This window comes from Epinephelus moara, chromosome 16 (genome assembly GCF_006386435.1).
Source record: "Epinephelus moara isolate mb chromosome 16, YSFRI_EMoa_1.0, whole genome shotgun sequence".
In the NCBI taxonomy this organism is placed as follows: Eukaryota; Metazoa; Chordata; class Actinopteri; order Perciformes; family Serranidae; genus Epinephelus; species Epinephelus moara.
The window spans coordinates 6,184,970-6,202,992 of NC_065521.1; the positions used below are offsets into that span (position 1 = coordinate 6,184,970).

General features: G+C 39.7%; 1 protein-coding gene across 3 annotated transcripts in view; it reads left to right on the plus strand.

Annotated features, from left to right (window-relative positions):
• atp2b3b (ATPase plasma membrane Ca2+ transporting 3b) overlaps nt 1-18,023 on the plus strand; it is an 81,130-nt gene that overhangs the window by 9,087 nt on the left and 54,020 nt on the right. For all 3 annotated transcript variants that reach the window (XM_050064581.1, XM_050064579.1, XM_050064580.1), the window contains exons 3-5: nt 6,963-7,160; nt 11,110-11,367; nt 15,692-15,817. In XM_050064581.1, coding sequence (XP_049920538.1) covers nt 6,963-7,160; nt 11,110-11,367; nt 15,692-15,817 — 582 coding nt within the window. The remainder of the gene's footprint in view (nt 1-6,962; nt 7,161-11,109; nt 11,368-15,691; nt 15,818-18,023) is intronic.

Consider the following 18,023-nt stretch of genomic DNA (forward strand, 5'->3'; position numbering starts at 1 on the left):
TATTTTCGTCAATGAATTGCATTTTTGAGAGGCTTAACACCCCCCACAAAATTTCGAGGTCCCAACCCCCAAAGCTGGTTTGACCGACGTGTACGAAGCTTGGTAGGCACATGTAACATCCCAAGACGTATAAAAAAGCTTATTGGACCCATTTAAACCCCATCTAAACCCAGCAGGAAATCCGCCATTTGGAATTTACTGTGCAATTTTGATGCATTTTTGCCCATTTCCAGGGGTCCTAAATTAACGAACTAGTCCTAGTCATTTAATCCGATCGACTTCAAACCTTGGTCTGTCCCACTGCAAGACCTTGAAGAAGAAATTTTTTTTGAGGCTTGAGTTTTTGTCAAACCATGTGACCGTGGCAAGGCGTCAAACTTAGCTGTACCGCCACAAAACAGGATGTAGTTTATAACTCCAGCATACATGGTCCAATCTTCCCCAAATTTCACAGGATTGATGACAGACCTGCCCTGAACACATCTACATGTCAATAATTAGTGATAGTTATAGCGCCCCCTACTGGTAACAGGAAATAACATGTTTTATACTTTGATGTACATCTCCTACAAAGTTGACCAGATCCACCTCAAACTCTCTTAAAAAAGCCATAAGACCTTGATGATGCTTTATTGTGGAAACTGTGAGTTTTCATCAAACGGCATTGCCATGAGAGCAGGGCGAAGGTCTATGTTTCCCCAAAACACAGCAATTTCCATTAACTTAAGTGTACTTCCTTCAATCTGCCTGAAACTTCACACGCTCCTTTATAGTCTAGGCCTGGACACGTGATATGAGTTTTGTCAATGGGCGTGGCTAAATTGCTTGGCCACGCCCTTTAAAGTAAGGCCCCTGCAGCATGTTTCACCAACATACACGAAAATTGGTACACATGTGAATCATGCCCAGATGCACAAAAAAGTCTCTTGGAACCATTGCCTTAACCCAACAGAAAGTTGGCCATTTTGAATTCTGTGGTCATTTTTGGTGTTTCCCACGTGTTGTATTTTAACAAATTTGTCCTACAAATTTAATTAGATTGGCTTCAAACTTGGGTTGTGTGAGCTTGACTACGTTGTGATCAAAAGTTATTACAAGATCTTCCTCATGATGAAGGGCATGCCCGCTGCGGAGTGTTGAATTAAGATGTCTCGCCATGAAACATGAAATTGCTATAACTTTGGAGTAAATGGTCTGATCTCCACCAGACTTCTCATGATTCATAATAGTCTCACCCTGAACACATCTATATGACCATATTCCATGATGGTCATAGCGCCACCTAGTGGCGACAGGAGGTACGTCTTATCAGACACTTGTCTTTTGATTTACCTGAAATTTAAAGGCTGTGGTTTATATTTGACGTACAAAGACGTATTCATATCATTAGTGTATTCTTCAGCGCCCTGTAGTGGAAAAAAGAAATGGTACAAAATGTGAAATTGGCCATTCTAGCGCCCACACTTTATGAAGGATGTGCCATCTCACTCCTGTGTGCAGGGTCTGACTTTGACATAAATGAACTGCCATATCAACTGTCCTCCTGCCAGCACCCCGAGTTGCGCAGAGGTACAAGGGCCTGTTCATCAGCTTTAATATTCACAATTATGTTTTCTTGGGTGTGTAATCACCTGAAATGAAGAATTGTTGTGGTTTTGTTAGCTGTTTATATCTAGAGTTGTTCTGATACTGATATCAGTATCAGAACAGCCTCCAATACAATCTAATATGCTGGATCGGGTATCAGCGAGTATACGGGACTATGCACCAATCCAGTAACAGGTAATTTATAAATAAACTAAAATGGCAGTTTTTCTGGAAGTCAGTTCTTTTTCACCGCTCTAAAACAGTAGCTTGCACAGCAAGTTGTGCGGTGTAGCCAAAGGCAACTGCTGTTTTAGAGTGGTGAAGAAGAATTTATATCCATTGAATAGTGTAACATTAGCCACAAAATGTAAAAAAAAAAAAAGGCAATATTTTACATTGGATAAAAGAAAGTTCTTTGCCACTCATTCTCTCTACATGTATTTGTTTCTTTTTACACAGGTTTTAACCTGAGCCATGCCATACAACAATCATAGTGATCATTTCACATCCATACAAAGTTAGTGTACAGCTGGATTTTTTTTTTTTTACTTTTCTTTTCTTTAATGCAATGGTACCAGATCAGTACCTGGTATTGGCCTATATGCAAGTTAAGTATCACAGTTGGTATCAGGGAGGAAATACATGGTATCCGAACATCTCTTTTTACATCTACATACAGAGTCACCATGTTGTTCACAGTAGCCCAGAACGGACAATCCCAAACACTGGCTCTAGATAGGACTATTGGTTGTTTCACATTTTGGTGTCTGCATGGTATCTAGCAGTGAGGTTTCAGTTCTGCAACCTCACTAAACCTCACTAGATACCACTAAATCCTACACCATGGACCTGTAATGACAAATAAAGAATACTAACTCTGGTTGAAATGATACATTAATCTGGACTGATATAGTGATACAGTGCTAGTGGTCTAGCGCAATGGCAAGCAGTTAGGGAAAGATACGAGGAGGGTGTTTACTGATATTGTCTTATAATGATTGCAGGCCTCTGAATTGAATCAAATCATACATGGCAGAATTTGTGATATCAGCTAGAGGTTGACCGATGTTAGATTTTTGAGGGCTGATATAAGAACTATAGTTTGGAACAGGAGAGAGCAAATAGCTGACTAATTGTCTGGTAAAAAAAAATCCAAGGTAATTTCAAACAAGATGCTTTAAAGTGGAGTCATTTTGGATACTTAAAATACTCAAAATACTTTCTCAATGATTCATGAAAAATAACACAATGTCAAAACATAGTAGCCTATATGGCTGGACTGTGTATGAAACAGTAGAGAGCTTTTATTGTGAAATGAGGGCTTTTAATTTGGAAAGGAGGTGGCAGCATTTACTCAGTGATGGACTTTTGTTCTAGCGCTAATAACACCGAAATCACTGATGCTGTCCAGGCATAAAGTGTTTTTAAATGCATGTTAAGATGAAAAGTAAAACACTAAAACACAGTCACACAGCAGAAGGGAGCTGCTCTCTCTGGACCCGTAGCCACTGAAGAAGCTCAATTTTGCTCCAATTTACACAACCCTCCTCTCTTCAGCTTCTCTCGTTGATGTAAGTTACATTCCTGCGGGACTGGTGGAGGCTGCGCAGCCATCGGCTTCTATCTGAGGCAACTTCTGCTGAAAACAGTAGTTTGTAAGACATCCTATTGGTGCTGATTAATTGACTGATAAATTGGTTGACCTCTAGTATCAGCAAATATTAAATCGTTGTACAAAGAATTGATATCGTATCGTGATTAAACTTGTGATTTACACTCCTACTAATAAAGATAAAGATAAAGATCTTTGGATTTAAAATGGTTGATAGGACAAAATAAGCAACCTGAAGACTTTATTTCACAATTCTCAGACAATTTGTAGAACATTAATTGTAAAAGTTAACAATAGACAATAGATTAATCTGTAATTAGAATAATTGTTAGTGGGGGCTCTAATGATATCTAACTTTTATTTGTCAAACTGTTATATGGCGGATGATCTCGTCCTCTGCTTTGAGGGTAAGGAGCTTCTGAATCTCATTGTTTTCCCAGTCTTCTTTGAGTTAGCCACTAACTGCTATGAGCTACTTTTTAAATCTACGCGGTGGGTCGTACATATAGCATGACGTCAGAACATCACACCCGCCCTGCCAGCTGTCCTATTTATATAGATGTCGTTTCAGCGTTGTTGCTATCTCTCGAGGCGGATTAAATGAGACCACTTTGTTCCTCCAATTCTGTGATTGTACCTTATATACAGCACGGCAAGGGGGCATAATGGCGTGATATTTCCACCTTAAACAGGCAGTGTAAAATGGGCTATTGTCTCTCTCACACACAAACACACACAAAAGTTGATATGATTATGCCAGTCAAATAGCCTATTTTTGATTTGTGAGGGTAAAATTTGGGTTTTTGTGTCTTTTGTACATACATGCTCCCACTTGGGTGTTCTTACAGGGGTGTGGTACCACACTACACCCACTCCTTCAACTAGTTTGTAACCTAGCAACACAACAGCAGAGAGAAGTTGGCTGGGAAAGTCAGCAAGAGAGAGAAAGATGACTGAGAACTGTGAGATGGTGAGGAACAGAGGGGGGAATGGAGGGAGAGGAGTGTGTGTTCAAGTGTAAGCAAAGAATATGAGTGTTTGTGTGTGTGTGTGTGTGTGTGTGTGTGTGAGAGAGAGAGAGAGAGAGAGAGAGAGAGAGAGAGAGAGAGAGAGATGGAGAAAAAGTGAGAGAGTTGGTGGGTGTTAAGTTACAGTAAGTCTGTGTTGAGTGTTGCTAATTTGATACTGTGAGCTGGTCAGAAATCAGTGCAGCAGGTTCCAACAAACCCAGCATACACACAGAGTCATGTATCTGCAGTTGTCCCTACAAAGTACAGTTGGCACAAACACACACACACACACACACACGCACACACACACACACACACACACACACACACACACACACACACACACTGCCCTCCTTACACTCAGGCTTCTTTTACACTGTGCTAACTTTCACAAATTATTAATTGTCTTGCGCGACAAACCAGCCAAAGTGCAAACACAGATAAGGAACGATGTTTCCCACCTTGGAGAAATCTAATGTCATTACTGGAAACTGATCATTCTGAACTCAAAGCTCAAGATATTTTCTGCTCCAGATCTGAGGCGTTTGACAGTACAACAAAAACTCCTGCTGTCTCCTTTTACAATCAAACTGATGATCACAGAGGAGGAACATGAATCGGCAGATCAGATAGATTGATGGGAAAATGTGTGTATTTACAGTTGAGAAAAACTTATGTCCACAGAAATGCATATCTTGCAGCGGTTCTACACAAATAGATAAAACACACACACACCGGGGTTAATGTACCTCACGTGTAGACATTATTATGCAGTTGATGCTGAGCGTCATTTGTAATACGATACATAGAGCAGAGTGGGGGTTAAACCAATACAGAATGGGATCTCTCTCTCTCTCTTTCTCTCTCTTGCTCTCATAAACACACACACACACACACACACACACACACACACACACACACACACACAAAGATATGGTTACCCCAGGACTGCAGTATGAGACCATTATATCCACATTGAAGAGACAGAAAAGATGTGGAGGAGAAATGAGGAAAAAGAGAAAGAGGGAGTGAGAAAAGGAGTGTGTGTTTGTGTGTGTGTGTATGGGGGGATGATGAGGGAAAGCTAGAACAGCTTGCCGCATTGTCAAGGACACATCAAGGAGAGATTGAGAGAGGGAGAAAAAGAGAGGATGAGGAGGAGGAGAGCCAACAGGAGAGGCTATGGAAGAGGATGAGGAGGAAGGGAAGAACGACGGGATGGACGGTAGATGGAGGGAGGGAGGGATGGACTAATGGAGGGAGGATACAGCTCACTACGATTACTCAGCATAAGGTCACCTGTTCTCTCTCTCTCTCTCTCTCTCTCTCTCTCTCTCTCTCTTTCTCTCTGTCTGTCTCTCTCTCCCTCTCTCTCTTTCTCTCTGTCTCTCTCTGCCTCGCCTTGGCCTGAACCCTGTTGAGCGTCATATTGCTACACAACTCTTCGGCAAGCCTGGGAGCTACATATGACTCCCTGCAGCAAGCACATTGGACCAGAATGTCTCCCAACACACACACACACACACACACACACACACACACACACACACACACACACAGAGGCAAACGGAAGCAAAGGTAGTCACCAATCTTGGCCAACCACAGTATACAAATTGCTGTTCCCCCCACCCTAACAGCCAATCAAAAAAAAAAAAAAAAAAAAGCTCTGCTCCAAACCTAGCACACTGGGGGAGTGACATCACCTGTTGCTGGGCAGAAACCTGTTAGAGACAGGAAGCCCTGGACCTGATATCATGGTCACCATGGAAACTGAATTACTTAGGGGTGAGGTTGAAGGGGAGAGGATGGTGAGGATGGAGATGTTGCAGTGAGGTTGGAGATGGGAGAGACAGAGTTTGGAGGGAGGAAAGTAAACTTGGAGTTAGCAGCCATAAGTCATTGATTCTATTGTGATTTTGTGCTGATTGTGCATGAGTGTAGTAGTGTGTAATGAGTGTCTAATGTCTTTGTGTTTCCTAGTGATAAATTACTACCTGCTAAACATGCCATATGGAATTTTATCTAGCTACACTTTGGATGATGGTGAACCTGGAACCATTCAAATGGTCACTGATTTAAAGAAACTTTTTATTTAAAATAGCGTAAAAGACACGCATACAACAATTAGTTCTGGCCAAGTAATTTGATTGGACAACAGGAATTCTATGAGTGCTGTTATAAATGCAACATCACCAGGACTTTTCACTATGCAACGTATCCTCATACATATCCTAATAGTCCTGTCAGTGCATTGGTCTTGGGATCGCAGCCTTCTGGATTATGTGGGTTATACATGAATTACTGGCTCATGATTGTGTGGTTTTTGTATGAATTATGGTGCAATACTTTTCATAGGTATACGTCAAACAGTGCATGAGAACAGCCTGCTTTACAGGTGTTCTAAATTACATTAATTACATTAACTGTTAATTGGCCTACATTAACAATTGTTGTAACAAACTATGTACTGTAAAGATGGAGATATTTCCACAAAACAACATCTGAATTAAATTACTAAAACTAGTAAATATCACACTCGAGATGGTGCTGTACTGAATATCAGCAAGGCTATTCAGTACAACAGCATGACCTTAAGTTAGATATTGCTTAACTGAATAGTGAATTTGCCAGTGTGTGCAGATGTGTTTTGATCACTCCTGGCATGTGAATTTCATATGAGTTTCTTTCTTGTTTTTACAGAAAAAAATTTGCTAACATCTCGGCCTGTCTTATTTACCCATCCCATCTGTCAGGTCTCAGTGGGGACCCGGCAGACCTGGAGCGTCGGTGCCAAACGTACGGCCAAAACTTCATCCCCCCGAAGAAGCCCAAGACTTTCCTGGAACTTGTGTGGGAGGCCTTACAGGATGTTACACTCATCATCTTGGAGGCTGCCGCCATCATCTCCCTGGGACTCTCTTTCTACCAGCCTCCCGGAAAGGAAACCGAATGTGAGGGCAGGGACAGAGGGAGCTGGGGAGGAGGCTTGGGAGAGTGTGAGAGAGAGGATGTTGGGTAGTAAGGGCAATAGAAGAGGAAAGACATAGAGAGATGAATCATCGTACATAGCATACAGTATCACCTATCACTGGTATCCAGGTTAAAGACAGGAGCTGGAGAGAGACGTGGAGGAAGCCAAGGGTGTGGAGAGAGAAGAAAGGCAGACACTTAGGAGGTGGAAAAAGAGTTTTGGCTCTTCACAGTGCAAAGGTGAGAGCTGAACTAATTGTGGGAAGGATGAATCAGAGTATCAAAACAAGCTTATAAAAATTTTGCAAAACACTGTGGCCACGAGTGGCAATTAGGTCATAAAGTTGATTTTAAAATGTAGCGAATTGGTAACACAAGTAGAAAAGAGACATACATTTACTAAAACAAATAAAGAGCAAAATGGTATTAAATAAAGGTAGTAAGGGGACCTTGAGTTAAGATTATTTGGTCAAATTACCATTTTAAAGAATGAACTTTCATACTCAGGGGTCATAAAATCAGCAAACTGACTCAGTAATGTCAGTTTAAGAGCAATACGCATTAAATTTTGCAAACAAAGTGTACTGAGTTGAGAAATGTGCTTTACTGCTAATGAACCTCAACTTAATTTGCCAGTGTAATGATAATGCCAAATTATAAAACACATCATAACAGTAGCACAAGTAAAGAAGAGTTATAAAGTCAGCAAAGTGATTTAGTCATGTCACTTACATTTATTCTATGCAGTGTTCATTTTAGCAGCTATATTAGATCAGGTCTAGATCTTTAGACTGAAATGCTAATTAGTTCTAGTCACATTTAGTTTTTTTCCATCCTTCATAGTTTTAGTTTAGTTTTAGTAGATGAAAAATCATTTCAAACATTTTGGTCAACTTTTAGTCATTGCTTTTAGTCAAAGTGGTTTTCTTTTTGAATCAATTAAATTAGTAGGTATTGTAAATTGGAATCAAGGTGAGAGGTTGAATCAAGTGTTGCACTTTCATGTAGACAGAATTTTTTTCTACCAATAATTTGTACACATTTACAAACTTGCATTACTCCAGCAGCGTTTTTGACAGGTTTAAAGGATGATTTATGACCACACACTTACTGTCATTTAAAAAACTCAAAATGTCAAACTGTGAGACCATAAATAACTATTTTAAGACACCTAGGATTTGTTCTCTGTAAAGTCTGACTCACTGATCTCAAAAAGCAGAATAATAACTATTTCAGCCTGAATTCTTTCAAACATGTTAGCCTGGAGGCTTAAACTCATGTCCCCTCACAGAGTCGCTGATTAAAACTTGACTTTCAGCTCTGTCAGAGAAAACTGTGCTGAGATGAGAGTGTTACCTTACAACACAGCTACACTCACAGATAACTGAGACTCTTACCTGCTCGTAAAACAGCAATAAACCCATGAACACTATCTTGACAGTCTAGGTCTGGGTGAATCCTGTGGGGATTAACTATGGATGTATAAAGAAAACTGGATACAGTGTTCAGTGTTTCCCCTAGGTTTACAGCGCCTTGTTGTGTTTATTTTAATGACAGCAGTCAATATAACAACTGAACAATTGTTTGAACTGTACACTGAACTAAACATTGTAATATTTCGTTCTTCACCATCTTCACCACCGTGACAGCGTTTAAAAAACGCAGATATTTTTGTCTGTTTTTCAGGTGGTTGACGCAACATATTTTCTGACGCGCACTTTCTGTCCACTGGTGGGAGTGTGCTTACCTGTGTGTGCGCGATACAGAGAGCGAGGAGAATTGTAAACACGCGACCATGTGGAGACAGAAATGACATGCCGTCGTGTAAATAAGACAAATAACATAAGGCTATTTAGTTTGTTTAATAAAAGGACAAGGAATAAACCTGTTCTATAGGAAAGATAACCTTAAATGACTTCTGTTGTGATCTGGCGCTATATAGAAAATAGAATTAAATAAAATTAACTTGACCTTCAAGGGGGGATGGGGGCGGAGCGCCTCCCTGATATAATGGTAGGGGAAACATTGGTGTTGGTGGGTGGGCCCTCTTCATTTCTATTACAGTTGCTTAGTGGTGCATGAAGTCAAAAATGTTGACTACCTCATATAAAATTACCTGGATAACCGGTGCTGCTTCCGCATCATTGGGCCTTTGGTGCACCAGAGACTTCTGCTGGGTGAGCCGGCTGACTCCTGGTTAAGTGCTTTGCTAACTCAAATGGAGATAAAATGATTTAATCAAATGTCATTTTCAAATTTCATAGGACCAAATGTATCAAATCCTGATAGTAAAACAAGTAATTTCAAGAGGGTTGTGACACTCAAAAAAATGTATCATTGATTCACAGATGTCTCTTTCACAATGTAAGGCAATGAGAAAAAGTCTTTTTGGGCCCAATGGCATCATGATGGACTCGGTGGTTGTACATCTCATTGTTTGGCCTCTTTGAAAATTGGCTTCAGAGCTCAGCACTCTTCCTGGGGGCTAAGGATCAACAGATGTGAAGTCCAGTAGCTGGCATCTACTCTCTGCTATGGTCAAGCGACTCACAAGCGCTGCTAGGTGCTAACAGCCACTGCTTCAACTAAAAAAAACTACACCAGTCCATTAAACAGCTCCACCATCCAGTCAGACACACATGACTGTTTGTTTACAGCTCACAACTTGCAGTAAAAGCTGACGCTGCTCCAGTTCAGAGGGTTTTGCAGGCTAATGAATCATCCTGAGACTGATTATTTACTGGCTTTTAGCAACCTGTTGATGCTCTGAGCTCATACTGCTCATACAGTGCGATAGCCCACCAAATTTTAGTCTCAGCTTGTCTCATCAACGAAAACAAAACATAATTTTGTCAGTTTTTATTATCAAAGATCTATTTTTAGTTTGTCTTGTCTTCTTCATGGAAATGGTCATTCGTCATTGAGGAACATTTTTCATCACATTTTTTGTTAACGAAATTAACACTGATAAAATTACCTAATTTTAGCCACCATGAGCTACTGTCATGGCAGCAAAACCTCTAAGTTTTTTGAGCTGTGTGTGCTTAATTGCTTATGAATTCAACTTTTTATTTATAAAATGAAGAATGTGTCATTGCTAAAGTTGTGTAGTCCTGTAGGTTCATGAGTAAGTTAAGTTTGGAAAGTGCAGTGGGAAGAAGTTTTAGGGCGTTACACATCAAAATATCTGCAGTCTCCCTTTGAAGTGATAGAACACCTCGGTGCAGACAGACAACAGAGAGAAGAACTGAGTTTTACCAAAGCATATGATTCAGCTGGGCTGACATTGCATTCTTATGCTGAATTGCAGCTGCAATATCTGGCTCGGATGTATTCATATAAAATTTGGAAACTGGGGTACTTCCATCAACAAATCATCTACAGAGTCTTCTGTAGATGATATTAATTAATCAGGTAGACTGCTTCGGCTCAGTGAACAAAAGGAGAAAAAATATATGACACTGTGGCTCTGTCTAAAACCTCATAGTACAACCTCAATAACAGCAGCACACAAACTATCGTCACATTTATTTCATTAGGCATTTGTAGTCATGCACTGTGTCATAAACCTGTTTTTGTAAATGCTAGTGAATTGTATGATGACAAACACTAACTGTAGTCAAAGGCAGCCACTAGGTATCATCCACTGCAATTTTAAACCTCAGCCATATTGTTTGTTGATCATATCTAAATGTCTTACTGTGGCTATTTATTTATATTTAGATCACAGATTATCCCTTTAACTTTGCCTTCTATCTTACATTTGATACCTATGGGAAATATCGTGAACCTATCCAAACTATCTATAGTACCAGCTAGCTGGGACTTGAGGTGGATAATACAATTCAAATCAGTCGTGATATCACGTCTCTGGCTGCATACTTCACACAAAATATCTAACCAACCATCCCTCTGCTCCCCTCTCTCCAGCGTGTGGTAATGTGGTGGGGTCTGAAGAGGATGAAGGGGAGGGTGACACCGGCTGGATTGAGGGCGCCGCCATCCTCCTGTCTGTGGTGTGTGTCGTCCTGGTGACGGCATTTAATGACTGGTCCAAAGAGAAGCAGTTTCGGGGTCTACAGAGTCGGATCGAACAAGAACAGAAGTTCACTGTCGTGCGTAAAGGGAATGTCATCCAGATCCCTGTGGCTGACATGGTGGTGGGGGACATGGCCCAGGTCAAATACGGTAAGGAGGCAAACGCTTATTATATAAAAGACCAGCAACTTACAAACAGTTTCACTATTAATTAATCAATTTATATCAAACTGAATTGTTAATGTTCATCCTTCATATTAATCAAAGTTATAACAAATGCCCATCACCAGCTACAAGAAGCAAAACTATATTAAAATTGTGCATTTACTCTGACTAAAAATAGTTGGGACACTGTGTAAAATCTAAATAACAACAGAATGCAATGATTTGCAAATCCTTTTTGACCTATACTAAATTAAATACAGTCCAAAGACAAGATATGTAGTGTTCAAACTCTCAAACTTTATGATTTTTTTTTAATAAATACACACTCATTCTGAATTAAATGCCTGCAACATGTCCCAAAAAGTTGGGACAGGGTCATGTTTACTCCTGTGTTACATCACCTTTTCTTTTAACAACATTCAGGAAATTTTAGTGAACGTTGGACACTAATTGTTGAATTTTTTAAAGTGAAATACTTTCACATTCTCACTTGATATATAACTTCAGTTGCTCAACAGATTGGGGTGTCAATTGCTGCATTGTGTTATTCATAATACACCACACATGTTCAATGGTAGACAGGTCTGGACTGTACTCTTTAACTACGAAGCCACACTGTTGTGACACGTGCAGATTGTGTCTCATTGTCTTGCTGGAATAAGCAGGGATGTCCCTGATGTCATCAGGATGGCAGCATATGTTGCTCTGAAACCTGTATGTACCTTTAAGCATCATGGTGCCTTCAAAGATGTGCAAATTACCCAGGATGCAATGGGCACTAACACACCCCCACACCATCACAGATGCTGGCTTTTTTAACTTTGAGCTGGTAACAATCTGGATGGTCCTTTTCCTCTTTAGACCGGAGGACACAATGCCATGATGGACTGGTCAGACCACCGCACACTTTTTGTGTCTGTCCATCTCAGATGAGCTCGGGCCCCAAGAAGTCAGCGATGTTTCTAGATATTGTTGATATATGGCTTTCACTTTACATGGCAGAGTCCTAACTTGCATTTATAGATGCAGTGACAAACTGTGTTTACTGACAATGGTTTTCCACAGTGTTCCTGAACCCATGTAGTAATATCCGTTATACAGTCATGTTGGTTTTTTGAATGCAGTGCTGTCTGAAGAGTCAGAGGTCACAGGCATTCAGTGTTGGCTTTCAGCCTTGCCCATTACTTGTAGAGATGTCTCCAGATTCTCTAAATCTTTTGATGATATTATGGATTGTTGATAGTGAAATGCCTAAAGTCCTTGCAGTCGTGCTTTGAGAAGCATTGTTTTCAAACTGTTGGACTGTTTGCCCACAGTCTCTCACAAAGTGACCATCCTTGCTTGAGAACACCTGAGCCTTTCAAGGATGCCCCTTTCATACCTATTACCTACCTATACTATCATTTGTTACCAGTTTACCTGTGGAATGTTCCAAACAGGTGTTTTCTGAGCATTCAACAACCTCCTAGTGTTTTGTTGCTCCTGTCCCAACATTTTTGTTACGTGTTATAGTCATCAAAATCAGAATATGTGTTTATTTTAAAAAAAACAATAAAGTGAATCAGTTTCTTGTACTGTATTCCGTTGAATGTAGCTCAAAAAGGGATTTTAAATTAAATCATTGCATCCTTGTTGTTATTTACATTTTACACAATGTCCCAATTTTTTTTTAGAATTGAGGTTGTACTAACTGGCAATAATAATTAGGAATGTAACGCTACATTGATCTGGAACAATATATAGATTCAACAACATAGATGCAACAATGCAATATAATGGGTGCAAAACATTGATACATATCATTATCTTTAATATTCACCTTTATTTTAAAATTCCAGTGGTACGTCTGTGTCACCATTTCCATCCAAGAGCACATCCTCACTAAACATGTAAACATTATTGCCGGCCTAGCGCCAGGCAGGAAATGGCAAGCAGCCAAGAAAAAGACAATGAGGATATTTACTGATATCATTTTATAGGCACCTGAATTGAACCATATCAGATCATATTGTGGCAGACTGTGATATCAGCAAATATTGTATTGTCGTCCAAAGAATCAATATATTGTATTGTGATAAAGACTATGATTTACACTCCTAATACTGATAATCATGAGTTATATGTTTGCAGAAATATTTCAACAAATGTCTCCTACAGTTAAGTTACATTTATTGAAATTGATGGAGTATGTTTTGAAACCCTTCCTCATCTGAGCACTTTTTTCACCATTGACTGAAAATGGTTAAACTAGGGTTAGCCTGCATGTGAAGTACAAAAAAAAATCTAAATCAGCTCTTTTTCAAACAGAAAATTGTAAAGTTTCTGTTTTCTCCGGCTCTTGTCACTGCTTCAGAAAATCATAACAATACCATAATGTCCCAAAGTTGCATACCTACTACTGTCCTTAAAGGAATATTTTCACATTTTGGGAAAAATGCCTCTTTGCTTTCATGCTAAGAGTTGATGAGAGGGTCGATACCATTTTCATTTCTGTATGCTTGATATGAAGCTGCAGTCAGCAGACACTTAGCTTAGCATAAACACTAGCTTCACTCTGTCCGACTGTCATAAAATCAGCCTACTAGCACCTCTAAATGTAACCAATCAAAAATTTCTGACTTGTTTTTTAATCTGTGCTCAAACAGAAATGTAAATATGACAAGTTGTCGTTTAACAAGGAGTCAATGCTAAAACCACAACTCAACATTTTTTTCATTCCTGATTTTGTATGGATATAATGTGTCAATTAGTAAAACCTAGATGGGTTGTTAGGTGGAGTTTTCTGCGTTTGTGCCTGAGGCATTATGTTTTTGGTTTGTCCGTGCATCTGTCTGTCTCAATTGTTGTGAACGTATTATCATAAGAATGCCTTGTAGAAATTTCTTCAAATTTATCATAAATGTCCACTTAGACTCGACAATGAACTGATTAGATTTTAGTGATCAAATGTCAAGGGTTAAGGTCACTGTGACCTCACACATGTTTTTGGCCATAACTCAAGAATTCATACACTAATTGTGACAAAACTTTACATTAGTGTCTAATAGGATAAAATGATGAATGATGACATTTTATATCAAAAAGGTTAAAGGTCAACTTCACTGTGATATCATGATGTTCTGCTGAAACCCTTTTCTGGCCATTATTCAACGCCATTTTGGTGAGACTAATCTTGGGTGTCCACCTTGAAACTGTGATGACTGTATAGATCTTCTATGCGGCCAGGTTGAAGATGTGTGTGAAGCATCCATGATTTAGAATGTATAGCTTCTTTGCAACAACATCCATATTTGAAGCATTGTCAACTGTCATGGCTACATATGAGTCTGGACAGACATGGTTATTAACTTTAACTGCATATTGACAGGTTTGCAGAGGCATACAACCATGAGGTGGAGATTTTAGTTACTTTTGGTTAGAGCCAGGCAAGTTGTTTCCCTCTGTTTCTTGACTTTATGCCAAACTAATTACCTCCTGGCTGTACGTAACGTCATATTTAGTGCGCAGACATGAATGGTATCGACCCTCTCATCTAACTCTCAGCAAAAATGTAAACAAGCCTATTTCCTACCAGGGATGAAGCACTTACCAGTTTACGATAAACCGCGTTAAAATCCCAGATGATTATGTATTATCATTTCGAATATTAATTATCTTTAAAACATGTTTGATTAACGTGCTTTGAAAAACTCACAGTAGATATTGTCCAGCAACAACCAAAGTTAGCAGCAGTCTCCCAGATGCAGGCGCAGCATGCAGTGTGGGTTTGTTTTGCTATTGCTTGTTTACAGAGTGGGTGTGCAGCAGGCAAACCCAGTGATGCTACTGGTCCCTTGTCCTCATCTACAGTGACACAGACTCTCAAGCAAGCATTTCAAAGACAAGCTATCCTTAATGTTAATGCACATTTGATGTAGTTTTTATGTTTACATAAGATATTGGCTATGTTATTATTTGAATGTTTATGCAAACAGAAAGTGCTGCTATTTTTATTTGTGGTTTCTAATATAAAACTTGGTGAAATGATTTCAGAGTGTGTATCAGTACATTTTAACAACACCATGATAATGATAATAACCTTAATAATTTTGGTCACGTTAATCGCGATATGAAATTTTCATACTGTTTCAGATAATGCCTCCTATACCTGTACTGTTTATCTCTGTAAGATGTGGTGGTATGTATAACCCAATATATCCACAAGTGATACAGATACATAGATAACCCTGTTGGACACTCATGCTCTTAACCATACAGGACATAAACTACAAGGTGAATCACACACTGATCTGTGGATGTCTGTGTTCAGGGGACCTGCTGCCAGCTGATGGTATCTTGATCCAAGGCAACGATCTGAAGATAGATGAGAGCTCTCTTACAGGAGAGTCTGACCACGTACGCAAATCTGTGGATAAGGACCCTATGCTGCTCTCAGGTTTGTTTTTTACATTTTTCATTTTTGCTCTCCACCACCCTGGTACTACTTGGAAGACATGGTATGCTTTTCATGGCATTTCTGTCCATCTGTCTCTTTATGTATGGATACATTTTTATAAACACAACAAGTGAAGACTAAAATATTCTTGATACCTCTATTCTGAGCACAGGTCACCCGACAAAAAAAGTGTTTCACCTGGCAACGCAATAAAATGAAATACAGTTACAGTGGAATAAATGACGCTTTAGTCAAGGTGATAATGGTTCGTTTTTGTAGGGGCTGTGTCAGAGGTCTTGGTTCAGCTTTTTGGGTAATGGTGGATAAAGTAACAGGATGTAATGCTCCAACACAACTTCTCAAACTACATTACTGTATCCCATAAATGCACATGGGCATGCATTTATTTTAATTTACTAAAAGTCAGATGTATAGAAAATGCATGCTGATAAAGACAAAGTACTAACTTTTTTTTTTTTGTCCATACATCCTTCCGTCCATCCGTTCGTCTGTCTGTCCATCCATCCGCCCATCCATCCTTTTCTCTTACAACGTGATATCTCAGGAATGTTTTTAGTAATTACCTTCTAAGCTGGCACAAACATTCACCTGGACTAAAGGATGAACTGATTAGATTTTGGTGGTCAAAGGTCAAGGTCACTGTGACCTCACAAAACATGTTTTTTGGCCATAATTTGTTAATTCTGACAAATTTCACACAAATGCCTGTTAGAATAAAATTAATGAGTGATGACATTTTATATCCCAAAGATCAACTTTGCTGTGACATCATAATGTTCTGCAGTTATTCAACAAAGACAGTTTCAATTTACCAGTTGGTCTATGTTTTAACCCTCACCTATGGCCGTGACTTTTAGGTAGTTACAGAAAGAATGAAACTGCTGATACAAGAGGCCAAAATTAGTTTACTGCTCAGGGTTTGGAGGCTCATCCTTAGAGGCAGGGTGAGGATTCTCAGACATCTGGAGGGAGCTAGGAGTAAAGTCAATGCTCCTTTGCATTAGGAGGAGCCAGTTTAGGTAGTTTGGCCATCTGATAACGATACCTTTGGGGCACCTTCCTTCAGAGGTTTTCCGGCCATGTCCAGCTGGGACGAAATACTGGGGTAGACCTAGAACATTCTAGAGAGATTATACATCGCATTTGGTGAGGAAACACCTTGGGCTCACCCAGGAGGACCTGGGAGACATTCCTAAGGAGAGGGACATAAGGACTACCTTACTTAGTCTGCTTCCACATGTTGCCTGTGCTGTGATTGGCTGGTACCTGTCATGTCAATGCATCAAGGTCGGGGGCGGTTAGGGTCAGGGCAAAGAACTCATGGTTAGGGCTACTACTAGCCAGTAACAGCACGGTAGGGTGGAACATGCCAAGAAAAGCAGTAGGATTCATAATAATGCTGCCACCACCATGACTTATCCCTGGATAAAAGCAGAAAATGGATGGATGAATTTTAGTGACAAATCGACAGATAATAATCAGCTGACTCATCAGTTCCCCTCAGCTGTTTTAATGTTTTTCTGCCAATTTTTTTTCTGCTTTGGTTCACTGTCACCACTCATCTCATTTCCAGCCAAAACAACCATCTCTTTCCAGTGAAAAAGCTCTGGTAAACCTGCTTAGTACCAAAAGGCAGGCAGACAAAGTTAGTGGCCAGCTGGTGAATAAAGTGAAGCATTTAGCAGTTAAAGAGCCAGATATTTTTCTCAAGAGTCGGTTGAGACCAAAACCAAGCTAGAGAAAGAGTGAATGTTAGATTAATATTCATGGGATGGCCGGAGCCACAACTCCAAAATAATGCTAATGTTGGTTCGTGTCTGCTGGATGTTTACGTAAGCAACTGTTAACAGTTAACTTTACAAAGTGATAATAATTAAGCGTTGAGTGTACTATAGTTCGGTCAGGTTCAAAACATAGGTTTGACCTTTCAAAGCACGTCTAAGAAAATAGCTTTGTGACTTATAACACAAAGGAGGCACCTATAGTAAGCATCTGTGTGTTTCCTACGACATGACTTCAGCCAGCAAGCATTATATGGTGACCTGTGAACTTCAGGACAACCAGGTGTTGCTTTCTTTTCTGTCAGTACCAAAATCATTGAACTAGACTAGCCCTCTACAAAACTCTATGACCAATCTACTTATTGTCTGACACACTTACCAGAACTATGCTTCGGGTACACACC